This window comes from Mytilus galloprovincialis, chromosome 10 (genome assembly GCF_965363235.1).
Source record: "Mytilus galloprovincialis chromosome 10, xbMytGall1.hap1.1, whole genome shotgun sequence".
NCBI classification, from domain to species: Eukaryota; Metazoa; Mollusca; class Bivalvia; order Mytilida; family Mytilidae; genus Mytilus; species Mytilus galloprovincialis.
Window position 1 is genome coordinate 5,785,485 of NC_134847.1, and position 16,059 is coordinate 5,801,543.

A 16,059-nucleotide genomic window follows, 5' to 3' on the forward strand; every position below is an offset into this window, starting at 1 on the left:
TTTTGCATCTTAAAGGTTGTGTATTGTGTGAAAATTAGTATTTAGTTATAGATAAACACATATTGTGTATTTGCAAAGTCTAGACAGGGCAGTTATAACACAAAATATACTACAGTCACACGAGGCGAATGCGAGGTTTAAAAAAAAATGAGTGTAAAACAAAGTCAGTTTGGTGCATGAACATTTTTTTAGTGGGATAATCCTGGTAAAAAAGTTAAATCATTAATTTTATAAGGGAAGGATGAAAAATTATACAATGCAATGCCAATTTTCTAATGTTGTAATTCAAAATCAGTCATGGTCCTTATATAACTTTTAAAAGTGACACACAATAGCTCAAGTATTCATAAAATAGGGACATGAATCAATCTCTTAGTCATCATATGCGGATTCAGTACGCGTATTAGTATTACAAGACACTTCCCTTTTTCATAAGAACAAGTTCGGCGTAGGACAGAGTTTGTTCAAAGCAAACACAGTTTTTGAGTACAAATGCTATCTGGAGCGTAAATACCGTCATGATTCGGTCAAACTCGTCAGATTTAGTCTTACCTTTGCATAGGAAACACAAAAGAAATGTGAGTACAAAGTTTCGATCAATGTTAGTGACCCATATTCCCATTTGCATATGCATGATGTATCTGCACTGCCAATCCAAAATGTAATGGGGCGAATGTTGCTACAGAAACGATTGATTTTGTAATAGCCATCCATTTACGAATTTTTGTTATCTTTAGGGACAATATACGGTTCAGAAGCGCCTTTGTGTTATTTTTATCAATTAACTAACAAATGAACTTTTGAGACTAGGCTCCGTGTTGAAGACCGGACCGTGACTTATAATGGTTTACTTTTATAAATTGTGACTTGGATGGTGTGTTGTATCATTGGCACTCATACCACATCTTCCGATATCTATTAACAAGCTATGGATTTCCATAGAAATACCAAAACGAGGACATAGCTCATAAGAGCACTGGTGGCAGGGTGAAGTAATTGTTCTTTTTTTAATGTATCCTTAATATTTTCAGACACACCTTGGTGTAATTCTGAAAGTCTTAACATAGACTTCAATTTTCCTGCAGCAGATATGGCATCCCCTAAATTGAGTTCAGAGGTAAACTCTTTATTTCATATCCCTTGGTCCCACTGTGTCTGAATTGTAAGGTGTCACAATATCTAGTTACATGTAGTTCTGGAGTTTGGCAGTTTGGTAAGCATCAGAGAAAATCTTGGGTAAAATTGATCGGTATATATAGAGGATGTGCTACATGAGAAAGGCTTTTTTTTTATGGAAGAACAAATCACATCACTAACAATCGTTATTAATGAACTGGCAGCAAGTTCAAATTCTAATTTTTCAGTAACTGTTTTACTTAATTGCACAGGTGTTGACTTCAATAAGTACTTGGTTATGCATGGATAAATGATTACTCACATTAATAAGCACAACTTAAACCTCTATTATGACAAAACCTACCTATTGTTTTTATTGTTAACTTGTTCTCGTCCTGAACATGCATGACATATTTGTCACTGGACGTTAAGCAACCAACAATCAATCAATCAATCTAATTTAAAGACGCACCAATTTTCCCTTCTGGTGCAAGTCTCATAACATCACTGATGATTCGCCCACGGAAGGCAGAATATTAAGAGAAGTTGGTTTTAGCATCACCTTGTCACACACCAAATCTCTGCGAATCTTCAATAGTACTTTTCCCCCGACCACTTGCATGCATATTAATTGCTCTGAGGTTAAACATTGACATACAATGTATTTTCACACAATGTCAACTATAGTCATTATCCGGAAAAAACTCTTATCCGAAGGATTTGGTTAACTTTTATATAAAGTCAAAATTTTATTAAAAATATAACTTATTTACAGAAAATACACGAAAGAACTACTATATATATTCAAATCACTCAAAAATAAATTAACTTCTCCTACAAAATCTACATAATCACATCGAAACTATCAAATTGATGGTGAAGGAAAAAATAAATGGTGGAGCTGATTGACGGATAGGAAATTTCCGTAATTAAAAAAGGTACAAATGATGTTTTTATTTTTGAGTTTTTGACAAAATTATTTGGAATTTGCCCAACAAAATTTGCATGCAGTATCGCAATAATATGTTTTGTCCTCTCAAATGTCAAATACTATTTTTGAATCATATGTTTTCTCGTTTTCAAAGAAAAACGCGTTAAATTTCTACCTAAATAACAGCTAACTTTAAGTTTGAAAGTTTTTACTTGGAGATGGTATTATATTTATGTCTTCATCATTCCGATGATCCTTGATGATATGTGCATAGAAAATATTTACGAAAATAACGGGAAATTTAACCAAAAAATATATTTTTGGATTTTAAGGTAACTACCCAAAACCGTAAATTGTGGGGTACCCCCATTAAAGGGATAAAATACAAAAATGTGACCATAGAAACTTTTTACGACCCGACGGAAATTAAAATATAGATATTATTCTATCATTTAAAACAATTTGCAGCCGTGTGTTATTCCGGACCATTAAACTCGTTAACTAAGCGTCTTTTTCCATGTCAGTTGCAGTACTATAAGTTTTGCTCATAAATTACAAAAGATGATAAAGAATAATAGCTCATATAGTTAGTCAAAAGACCATTTCGTTCGTGTTGATTTATTTGTCGTCTTGATTATATTTGCTGTTTATACACTTTTTCTTTATGTGATTTAGTTTTGGTTAAAAATTAAAAAAAAACATTATAATATTCTTCACAAAAGTGCGATAACATTTATAAGGTGTCCATAACAGATATCCGCCATGTTTGCTATTGAAACTTTCTATCTATCTATTATCATTTTTAAAATAAGCATCAACGAAGAAAACTAGTAAAAACATATCACGTTTTGGTTTTAAATTCTCTATCTTTCTTTTAAACTTTTCAAGATCATAGACAAATACGAAATATAATGGTAAAAAATAATAATTAAAGTGCTAATATTCCTATAAGGAATCGTCTGACAATTTTGGTAGAACGGACAGTAGATAGACACTGATCATTTTTGCTAATGTCCGATTTTCTCTATCTAAAACTGTTTTCAAGATAATAGACAATGCTCTCTGTTTTCAAGATAACAGACAATGCTCTCTAGTTTCTATATCTTCTACTTGTAAACATGACGGCAATTAAGGTTGACAGGTATGATTGTCAGGCCTTTAATTTATTCTAAATACCCCATAAATAAACTCGGCAAAGTTTAGTTCCAATTAGTCAAGCAGTTTCAGAGAAACAGAGGTCTATAAAGTCAACATATGACGACAGCTGACGATGGATGACAAGTAATGATAATCGCACAATTGGCTCTTTGTGGCAGATGTGCTAAAAAAATATATAATACTGACATATTTAATTTAAATGGAATACGGTTATTGATGAAAAGATATGGAATTAATTAGGTTAATTAATTAGGGGAAGGAATCTCATATATAAGACGACTTATGTATTTTCGATTGACAATTCATTCGGCTTAACTCTTTGTTAACATAAATCACTTCAAACACATGGATTTTAGATACCATCAAATCAACAATAGTATGGTTCATCTTGTACTTGAACATATATAAGTTACCAAAGAATCTTAAAACCGTCGTTATAGGACAATCAGGGTTAACTTACAATTTGGGCAATGAATTACCTTTTTGTACATAAGTTTTGCTATTTGAATATTACAGACTTCTTTATATACCAAATAATATCTGTTGTTAAAAAGGTCGAGAAATTTAGAATATGCGAGTATATTTTATAGCCTCTTCGTGATTTTTTTCAATTATATAACAATAATATTCTATTAATTTCTTTATATGCTAAATAATATCTTTCTGGTTAAAACGGTCCAAAAATAGACAAAAAAAAAACAAATATCTCCCCCAAAACGACTAAAATTGTATCAAAATATAGTCGTCAGCAGCACTTAAAATAGTTTCATTAGAAAAATTCTAATAGAATGAAATGTGAGTATATTTTATAGGCTCTTCATGATTTTCCCAACGAGGGAGAAATTAAAATAAAACACAATATACTCACCCACATCCAGTTTTAGATTCTTTAAAGTCTTTGTTATCAGAATCTGCATAAATATAAAAAAAAAATCACTTTTATATACTACACAGGCAAAATTTGTTCACGTGAATTTCACATGAATCTCACATGAAATTCACATGAAAAATTTCACGTGAGATTCACCTCAAACGACGGCTTATACATGAAACTCACGTGAAAATTTTAATGTGAATTTCACGTGAAACGAGATTCACCTCAAACGACGGCTTATACATGAAACTCACGTGAAAATTTTAATGTGAATTTCACATGAAAATTTTCATGTGAATTTCACGTGAAACGAGATTCACATGAATTTCACATGAACTTTTCAACAAAAAAAATGGTTTTACTTGAATTTGAAAATGTGAAACTCGCATAAACATGTGGATTTCACGTGAGTTTCACGTATTAGCTCGTTTGAGGTGAAATTCACGTGAGATTTACATGAATTTTAATTCACGTGAAATTGATGTAAATGAAATTTGCCTGTGTATATCAAATTAACTGCAATAGTAATACATGTAATGAATAATGGAAGTAACACTTTATAGATTTTGCATTTCCATAGCGCTTTTCACAATTTCTTATATGAAAAGATCTGAAAAGTACGAGTTTATTTTGCATTTTCGTAAAAACCAAGACACTAAGTAGGGTTATGAGGGGTAACGCATTTATAGCGGGAGACGCTTACAATTTCGAAGCACTCGGTCCCACTCCATTTGGGGTTCATATGATTCCCCCAGTTTCTGACCTTGAATAAATAATCTAAGTATATGAAATCAAGGTCAGATGAACCCTGCCTGACAGAAATGTGCAATGCTTACAATACCTGAAACAGACCTAACTGTAAAAACTCAACGTTGACTCTGAGCCATGAAAATGAGTTATTGAATAGATGAAACATACAAGACAAGATATGCCCACCTTGCAAATATTCCCCACAGCAAATATAGTTCATTGTTTAATCATACGTTTTTTGATTGAGTTAAGTCTGCCAATTGATATTTTATCGTATGTTTTTCTTTGTTGTGATGTTATAACAGTCTCCGGGACAAGTTTGCAATTCCGCTGAGTGCAAAAGTTGTCACCTTAATTTTTGAAGTTAAGTCAAAACGAAGTTGATAACTTGGTTGGTATTGGTTCCCTGATATTTGTCCTAAAATTTTTTGGCTCTAGCACCACTGTTGAAAAAGTTATGCCCCTTTTTTCAACAATTTCCTCAGAGGAAATGTAGTTTTCCTCAAGGGAAATCAAATTTCCCTAAAGGAAAAAGATTTTTCCTCAAGGGAAATTGTTTTTTCCTCAAGGGAAAAAGATTTCCCTTAGGGAATTTGCTGCATAAATATTTCCTTTGAGGAAATTCTTTTTCCTTTGAGGAAATTCTTTTTCCTTTGAGGAAATTTGCGGCATCAAATTTTCCTTTGAGGAAATTCTATTTCCTTAGAGGAAATTTGCGGCTTTAAATTTTCCTTTGAGGAAATACTTTTTCCTGTGAGGAAATTTGTAGCTTCAAATTTTCCTTGGAGGAAATACTTTTTCCTGTAAGGAAATTGTTGACAAACACTTTTCCTTAAGGGAAAATTCAAGACAACAAATTTCCTCTAAGGAAATCATTCTTCTTCAAATTTCCTCGAAGGAAATTTCTGAACATCAAATTTCCCTTAAGGAAATGTTTTCCCTTATTTTTAAATTGTTAAAAATTTCTTCACTATACCATGCATACAAACAGTATGAATATGATTTTTACAAGACTGAATAATTGACATGATTGATATAAATGATATTTAAAACTTTAATAAATGTTTGACTCAACATTTTAATGACATTGAAAATTAATACAGTCTGACTGTTTAGGTCTAGGTATTGTTCATACTTTTTATATAACTTTAACTTTGATTTATAAAAAAAAATTGTACCAAAGGATTCTGTTTTCTTTGTAATTGTTTCAACACAATACATTAATAAGCAACCAATTTGAATGTCATACCATTTGTAGTGTTCTAAAGAATTTGTTTATATTTGCAGATTAAATAATAAAATAAACACTTTTCCTGTTATTTTAAATTAAAATTTTCTTCTGTTTCAGCTTGTGTAGTTATTCAATCCACTCGTAAGAATTCAGTGAATACATAATTCCATTCACTAATATTTTCCTTCAATTCTAAGAGAAACATTTTTGCAAATTGTTCTTCAATGATCTTCTTCTGTATATTTGATATGAGGGAGCAATGTAAATGAGTGGATAAAACTGGTGTTCCTTTTTTCAACAACAAAATAGTACTTTTTCTGCATTTCTCCTTTCTTTCGACTAATATATATAATATGTTGTTGCTTTTATACAATAGTGTTTTTGTGTATCTATGATAGAACTCCATTTTGTTGAAGGCCATTATCATGTGATTATGATAAAATTTCCTATTTCTTTTTTTGCAGGAAACCACAAATTCCAGTTCAATTTCCTCTTCAGTAATGACCTATTGGTCATGAAAACAAAGATGTCTGATAACCTATAAATACACAAAATAAACAAATAAAATGTTATAAATGGAGAGAGAAACAGCAAAAAAAGTTTATTTTGTCATGTTTATTAACATTTTAAATATATTTCCTTTCTTTTCTTGCATTAGTTTTTATGGATTTCTAACTTAAGCTGTCAGTTACTGTGAGTACTTAAAACTTTGTGTCATTTCAATTTAGGGAAATGTATAAATTTCTTGCTAACTGTAAACCAACTTATTTTCGCGAGCGATTTATTTTCACAAGCAATTTATTTTCGCATTTAGAAATATAACGCGCATATAACTCGTCGCGAATGTTTTTCATATGTATCTTCCCTTATTAAAATACATTAAGTAAACTTAAAAATTGTGAAAAATAAATAGCTTCGATGTCGACTAGAAAGTATAAAACACAAAAATAAAGTATTCACGAAAAATTAGTTGGTTTACAGTAGTCCAGTCTGTGTTTGCAGGAAATTTACATCATTAGTTGTCTGGTGGAGAGTTGTCTTATTGGCAATCATGCCACATCTTATTTTTATATAATCTTGCCATATATTCCAATTGTGCCTGTCCAAAGTTCGGAGCCTGTAGTTTTTGTCAGTTTACTCAGACACTTAAATTTAGTGGTTGTTGTTGTTGTTTCATACTGGTCATATTTATATTTTGTAATTTATTTTGTTATAAACTAGGCAATTAGTTTTACAGTTTGGATTGTTTCAATTTTCATCTGAGGGTCTTTTATAGCTGCCTACTTTGACTATAGGGTATGGATTTTCTCATTATTGAAGATCGTCACAGGCCTACTATTGCTTTCTTAAAGCCATGATCAATAGTTTTCATATCTAATATACCACATCTTTTAATTTTTATAGTAATAATGAAAATCATCTTTCAAGTTCAATAACTTTTTTAAAAACAAAAGTGGCGCCCTTACCATTTACGTTTAGTTGGCTTCTGCAAATTTTAAATTGTCTATCATTTCTGCTGTTTATAATTTCTCTGTATCTTCTATAGTTCTTGTCCTATACATAAAAGAGTAAAAGTTATTATTGAATGACATCTTGCATCAATATTTTTTTTGCTGTTTAATGTACATGATGTATATTAATGTGTGTTTAATAAAAATCTGTACCATGAGTGCTTGATAAGCTTGTTGCCCTTTTAGCTGGTCTTTATGCTTTAAATGAATTTTAAAAATCAACTAGAAAAACTATGAGCACTGCGCAAATTAGACCCCTCCCCCCTCAAAAAAAAAGGACATGCACACACAATGGTATTCATTGACATAAAACATGAAGATAATTTGGCTCCATTTAGAGATATCTTGATTACAATTTTAAGGCTGTGATTTTTTAACAAATAAATTTCTAAAACCTTTCAAAGTTTGAAAATGGACAGATTTTAAATAACTTTCCAACAACTAAAGTTCCTTAACTCTGCATCTTATACAAAAATATACATGATAAATAGGGGATGATACTCCAGCTTGCATATTACATTGTATTAATTATTCAAAGTTTTAAAGGAACATAACTGAAGAACGGTAAAAGATTTACTACCAAAATTTGAAATTGATCTGATTTTGTGGTAAAAAGTATTGTTTTAAAGTTTAATAAAATTTGGTTGAGGTAAACTTAAGTTAGAGGACAGAAAACGAAAAATTTATTATTTTTCCATTTTTAAAGAATATAACTCTAGAATAGAAAAAGAGACACTACCAAAATTCAAGTATTATGAAAATTTTATGATTAATGTATTCTAATTCCAAGACTATCTAAGACATGGTTTGTTTGAATTAAAAAAGTTGGAATAAAGTACCTGCTAGAATTCAGGAGAATTAAAGCAAATCAGGCTATCTTCTAGATTGTCAGACAATTGACCATTTGACTGTAGAAAAGGAATTTTCTTTTTCTTATTTAGCTATTTGTTTTCTCTGTCTTTAAAGTCATAAGAAACGAGTAACCGATGAAAAATAATCTTCCTCCAATTCTTGAACCAATGCATACAAACATCATAAACTTAGTCTTCTATTCAAGAATTTTCCATTTTTTTCGCATAAATTTCGTTTTATAGTAAAAAAAAATGTTTCAATCGGTCAGTGTTGTTGGGAAAATATGGCAGGTAATTAAAGTTCTTGTTTTGAAGCCAAAGTTTAATGATTGTCACCTGTTTGTCAACAATCAACAAAAAAGCATGCAAATTGAGCACGTGTTTAACATGTAAATTCAGATAATAGTTTATTTTAAGGACATCCATGCGTATTGCGATCACCGGATTTTTACGAGATGGGTCACACTGAGGTCACTTTCAGTGCTCTAGCTAGAAATCAAAAGGGGCAGGGTGCCAGTGGAGGGCAGGGCACTTTTTATGATAAGAAAAGGCACTGCTCATTTTTTTTGTCTACGTTTCTGTGTGTATCACGAGTTAACGAATCTCTTTTTTTTTTTTACTGTATATGTTTTTTTTTTTAATAAAGATGCTTTTCATCTATAGTCTTTATTTCATTGTTTGTGTAATTGTGAATGATATAGTACATTTTCATCAACATATTATGTTTTAACAGTTTAACGTCACTCTACCCATTATATGTGGGTTTTTTTTTCTATATAGGAATTATAGCTTTTAACACATTAGAAACCAAGAGCATTACTAATTTAACAATGTTTAGAACATGGATTGCTAAAAGTATAATTATCAAGTAGAAATTGCAATATATATTTTTTAATATGTTCAAAGACAGTTAATATCTTTAAGGTAACATTATTATGTTATTATATATTCAATTGGTTATTTATTCCTTTTTTTGATACTAGATAATATTTTTAGAGCACAAATTTGTAATAAGCTAAAACAGGGGAAGTAACTCCAAAATCAATTTCCACCACGTTTGAGTTAATTTAAAAAAACTGTGCTTGTCGCTAACAAGTTTAGATGGAAGGCATTTCTGTAAAGGCATAGTTTTATTGATGACTTAAATTCAATTCTAAAGTCATGAAAGTCTTCATTTATATACGCTCTTCCATTGTGACTTGGAGATCGAAAATGCCGACCCAAGCTAAACACACTCGATGACACATTCATCAAAAGTATGACAAAAAGATACATTGTCCTAATTAAATTACCTAGTTATTAACACCTTTGAAGAAGTCTTTATCATTGTAATTGATTGTAATGACATGATTAACCTGGGGGCAATCACACAGGTGTCATATATGTAATTAACTTGGAGATCAGAAATCGATGAAACAAAATTTTACCAAAACGGCACAAGATAATTTTGGAAAAAGACGTCAGGGCAGAAGGGCGCGGATGAAGGCACCCAGGGCGCGGATGAGGGCACCCAGGGCGCGGCGCCCTTCTATTTTGGGCTAGCGAGACCACTGACTTTGCATATGGAAAATATGTCAGTGGAATTGCTTCCTGGAAGGAAGCAATTAAAATAAAGTAAACTTCTTCTAAATATGAATAAATTAAAGAATTTTCTTCAGAAAAAAGTTTATGTACATAAGTTTTATAATGAAAACTATCCATTGAGTTATAAAAAAAATATGCATTATTTTTTTTAATTTGAGGTTTCTTATGACTTTAATATCTACTGAACTAAGCCAATTTTTTCACATATTTTTTTTTTGTCTTTTCTCTCTTGTTATTTAACATAACAAAAAAAACAAAGAGAAACTGACAATGCCAAGGCAAAACACAAGATGCAGAAAAGAAAAACAAAACAAAACACTTAGCAAAAACAACATCACCAAAAAAGTAGTGTTAAATTCATGTGCTCAGTCAGTCAGTGAGAGTTGGCAGATCCTGACCCACTATATTTATGCTTAAAAACCTAAAAATGTTGTCATAAATAGCATAGACAGCTCTTAGGGACGACATCAAAAGTTCAATGTAGGATAAAAAACTTAATTCACATAGTTTTTTTGCTGACCCCCCTACCCCCCTTCTTAACTTAATTTGCTGACCCCCCCCCCCCCCCCCCCCCCCCACCCCCAAACTATTCGGTTTAAGTTTTTTATCCTACATCGATCTTTTGATGTTGTCCCTTAGTCTTGAGAACCACATGTGTTAATTGTGTGAGTATAATCATGATGATAATCATGCACAAGATTTGACTTCTAAAAGCCTATATATTAAAATTTTCTGAAGATATTGCACGCATTTATTAATATGACCAATTTTAAGAAATGCACAAAGATGTGAGATGATTTATATAATTGTAATTTCAGGAATTTACAGAAAAGGCTTTTAACCCCACTGCATTTTGCACTTTTCTACATGTCAGGAGCCAGAAGTTATGGCCATTGTGACCTCTGTATGATTTTTATTTTAGTTTCTTACTTTATATTGAGGAGTTTGAGGTCCATTATCATTATCACTCAACTAGTATACATTTTTGTTTAATGGCAAGCTTTCAATGGCAAGCTAAGGCTAGCTCACAGACACAGATCCAGGGGGTTCGAAGGTTGGAACCCCCCTTTTATTTTTGACGATCAATGCATTTGAATGGGGAATATAGTTCGAACCCCCCCCCCCCCCATATGTCCTGGGTTAGGAACCCCTTCTTTAAATGGCTGGATCCACCCCAGTCTCAGGTTGTGGGATTTTCTGGTTGCATTGAAGACCCATTGGTGACCTTTGGCTGTTATCTGCTCTTTGGTCAGGTTGTTATCTCTTTGACACATTCCCAATTTCCAATAATAAAATAGCCTTACAAGACGTCATAACTATTTGGACTACAGTAGGTTTTCACCACGATCAACATAATTTTTTGGCTAAAGATTGTCGCACTGTGGAAGAAACGAGTTTGGCGCGTTAACAAAAATATTATTGTCTGTGCTAACAGGTTAGCATGTGTGCATACCAATATTTAAATTTTCTAAGCCTTCTTTCTGAATATTTTGTCCATTTCTTGGTAAAATACTGTCAGACCTCGAGTGTTGTTGTTTTACAAAAACGATCAAGTAATGTAGGGGAGAGAAACTAACTTAAAAGACCAAAATAAGCCACAACTTATGGGGGTCTCATTGGGGGTTTTGTTGACGGATCCCGCTTAGTTACTTTTTTTTTTAGATTCCCGCATCCCGCTTACACTATGAAAGTAAGCAATTCTGATATTTTTGTAATTTCCCGCGTCCCGCTAAACTTCTTTTCCCGTTTTCACGGCACAATAATTTGACTTTCATGTGTCACGCTTATAAAATCCGCCTCGACAATCCCACGTCCCGCTCAGACCCCCCTTATAGGTACATAAATAGTTTACTATGCAGTCAGTAGCCAAATACACATGTATAATATACTTTTAGACGACCTTAGACTCACAGAAAAATCGAAAATACTCATTGGTAATGAACATTTTAGATCACTTAACATTTAGATTTTATAACTTTAAACAGAGACATATATACACATCTTCTTCTTTTTCTTCTTCTATAGATTTTTAAAAGATCATTTAATCGAAAGATGATAATTTGTCAATGAGTACCTGTAACCCGGTACTGCATTTTTTTTTTTTTTTTTTGCACGCGTCAAGAAACAGTTAAAAGTGCCGGGATCTGACAGAGCTTTGAAGAGCTTATTTTCTCGTATGATCTATGTCTGCTACTGTGAATGTATTATATATATTTATCACAAAAAGCTAGTGCTATTTTCTTTTCTTTTAATATAAAGCCCCACCCCTCCTCCAGCTTATCTGATTAATTTACGATCACTCTGAATGAAGAAAGTAAGAAAGTCACAAATCTTATATCAGGTATTTTAAATTCTGGTCGATAGTTGTACGTCTCATTACGAATCATTTAAATATTTTAATACAACTCCTTATTTTTTAACAAGAAAGCTTTATTTAGATGCGGTATAGTGATGAATGTGTATCATGCAGCATGGTTGTAAATAATTGTTAAATGCAGCACAAAAGATACATCTATTATCACACTCAAGTCAATCCGCATGTAAAAAAAAAAAATCCTACCAAATGACTAGTAGTCTATAAAAAAAATCAACTATAGCATACCAAAATATGTAATTTGCAAAGACTTGCATGCGATTGGGCCTATAGCTCTATATTCCTATAGATCTCATAACCATACGAAAAAAAGGCAGATTATGTGTGTGTAAGTTTTCAGAAAATTTCAGAGAGACACTTCTTATCAGGTGATATCAAAATACCAATTTACAAATACAGATCTTCTGCCTGTTGTATATTGCTTACTTTGATTTACATATATTGCCAAACTACCACATTTAACAAATTACATCGTAAATATACATGATTGGTGCGGATGGCAGAAATTCAAAATTGATCCTTCAAGAGACAAGCGAATGTTGGAGATACTCGGTCATTCCCTATTGTCAAATACTGATTAATACCGTGTGCGCCTAAACAGTACTAAAAAAATGATGTACATGTATGTTCCGGAAGAAAACAAATTAACAAAATTAACAATAAATACGATAGGTGAGGTCTTGTAATTGAGACCGCCCGTAATACGGTCGGAATATTTTCGACTGCCACTGAAAAGGAATGGACAGAAAATTGGCACTATACCAGGCTACTAATACAGCCGGGTTCCGTAGAAATACCATAAAGGACCTCCTTAGTGCACTAAGAACAAAAAAGTGCACTAAAGACCTTGACATAACGACCTATAACTAACAAACGTCCTTGCTTGACATCAGTAATAAAGTTATCTTTCATAGACGACAGTTATGACTTGTATTCTCTTTTTCACCAACTTGAAATTATACCACGCTAAACCGTTAGTTTATTCAACAACCACCATTAATTAATTAATTAGTAACGATCAAGAGACAATTGTTTTTTGGATAAGGTTGATTGAACATGATGATTGGGAAATTCCGAATTTGCAATAAGCCGTTGGTAACGTGCCGAGTGGCACGCGCAGATTAAAAAGTTATTTAACATCTTTTGAATGACACCAAACTTTATAAATTTATTTACTCATATCCTCCATGTTCTTTGGGGTCTTATAACATCGTTTTAATGTCCTTAGTGCAAAAACTTACTTCCTTTTGTACTAAGAAGTCCTTTGCGGTATTTCTACACACGGCTAATACAGTCCACTCGAAGGGTTGTTGCAAGGATCCCCATTCGTACGTGGCTGAGCACAGCCCAATGGACGTTCCACTATCCTTCTACTAAGGTTTTAATGCCGGTCAGAAGAAGACCTGTAACGACGTCGCTATTTCTTAATATAGTTACTCTAGTTTGCTGACAAATTCGCTTCTTGTTCCATTGAATATAAAGGAAATGGTTATCTAAAATATATTTTTTCTTTCTTCAAAGAATAATAAATCAATTAGTTAAAATGGCTATGTATATGGCTTCATCGCTAGGCTAAAAAAGAATTACCTAAACTGATAAAAAAGTAATTAATGTGAATTTGTTTCAAACTTTTTCTTATATATTTGAACAATTATAAAAACATTATCCTTGCTTATTTGTCCACTTACTTAATAGGTATGGCCAATTTCCGGTTTATTTGTTTCGTGATTTGGTTCCTATATGTTCAAATAAATTGATGAATTTGATTTAATATCCTTGTTAATATAGAAAAGCAAGTTAATCTTCTCGTCTGCACGATAGTCCCTTCTCTATTTTGGGGTTGAAAAAAAATATCTTTAAAAAATGCGGTTTTGAGCCTATTTCTTCATTTTAATTTGATAACACGTTAAAAGAGACATATAATTCTGGAATGTAGGACAGAAAGTCACAGGACAAAAAGTCACAGACAAAAAGTCACGGACAAAAAGTCACAGGACAAAAAGTCACAATTTTTTTTTCTGATTATTTTCTTTGAATAAAAAACGCTTATTCAATCTACAAAAATATTTTTGTATTTTTCTTGAACTATTGTATATAAACCAACTTTGTCAACAACATTTATCAAAAAATAATAAAGATGATTAAATAATTGTTAAAAAAAAACAAAATGTCAAAGTGGCTTGCCACTAAAATGGCTTCATGGTGCCAAGAAATTTTTATTTTGCACGATTAAAACTAAATAAATCTTTATTTTTCAAATATAATGACACATTTCCTAAACTTTAATATGGATATATGTATTGAAAAGTAAATATTTCATGATATTTCTCTTACATATTCAGACAATTGTCAACATATTATTTGTGACTTTTTGTCCTGTGACTTTTTGTCCTACCAAATTTGTGACTTTATGTCCTGTGACTTTTTGTCCTGTGACTTTCTGTCCGTTTACCATAATTCTGATATGTCTCTGACGTTAAGCAATAAGTGACACTAATATGGTATATTACCAATACTAAGGCCATACATTTGAAGCTGTTCAAAATTCTGTACATTATAGGTACGTGTATCAGATCGAACATTTTTTTTTAATTGTATATATAAAAAGAAGTCCTATAAGCAAGGACTTGTATAGTAACTTCTTACTATACAAATCCTTGCTATAAATTATCTAGTATGAATGTCCACTGGATCGACCGTGCAAGTGCTGTATAGCCAGTCAAGGTCCTTAAAAACTTCCATTTGTTGTTGTCCACTAGAAATAAGCTCTTTAAAACACGAATCCCCGTTTACTTAATGCCAAATTTATTTGTTAATATTTTTAAAACTTTTTCTTATGATTTTATCATAATATCTTTTTTATGAAATTTTTTGTGTGGTTGGACATGAAATTGACACCGATGCTACAAAGAAAATTTATGTAATGTCATCTGTTGCAATATATACTAAGTATTACACGTGGACAGGATGTTCGCCAGAAAATAAGTTATACACACCCCTAGGGTATACACACTACTGTCATATGGAAAATTACTGGGTCACCTGTAAGATGGTAATCAGCCATGCAACTAATCAGGTGACTGACCATGTCACTATATACAATTTAAAAAGTTTATCTTGAGATTAAATTGAAATATTCATTTTAATTAAAAAAATTAAGAACTAAAGGATTTATCATTATTGAATGAATGAATCAATCTTTATTGCATTAGCAACAACATTGCTTTAGCATAATACAAGGCATATATTATATATGACAAATATGACAGAATACAGAGAACAATTAAATAAATTAAATAATTCACTATTATGAAGTGAAATAATTTAACCAAATCGTATTATTTCCCAAACGATTACATACATATTTTTTTTTTATCTATACCGGGAAAAAATTGAAAACTGTATTTATAATTTTAAATTTATTTTATAGAAATCCTTGTAGGTCTCATGAAATGGAACTCACGCATGCTTAATTAAGATTTATAAATTTATTGAAAAATATAACAAATATTTAGTCTTGATATTAAATTACAGTTACCTTTCCGCGCTATAATTTATTTGATATGACATGAATTAATCAATTTTTATTGAGGGATATAACGGTTTGTCCATACAACGTGTATGTAACGTTATTAGTATTTCACATGACTTAATTGTTTTCGCCTTGAAGTGCTGCTCA

General features: G+C 31.6%; 1 protein-coding gene and 1 long non-coding RNA gene across 2 annotated transcripts in view; both read right to left on the reverse strand.

Moving 5' to 3' along the window:
- Positions 1–16,059, reverse strand: part of LOC143049714 (uncharacterized) — a 74,480-nt gene that overhangs the window by 28,071 nt on the left and 30,350 nt on the right. The window contains exon 3 of the mRNA XM_076223388.1: positions 4,074–4,116. Coding sequence (XP_076079503.1) covers positions 4,074–4,116 — 43 coding nt within the window. The remainder of the gene's footprint in view (positions 1–4,073; positions 4,117–16,059) is intronic.
- Positions 5,868–11,968, reverse strand: LOC143049702 (uncharacterized). The gene is made up of 3 exons (XR_012970291.1): positions 11,460–11,968; positions 7,527–7,614; positions 5,868–6,598 (listed from the first exon to the last, which is right to left on the reverse strand). It is a non-coding gene; the product is annotated as an uncharacterized LOC143049702 (long non-coding RNA).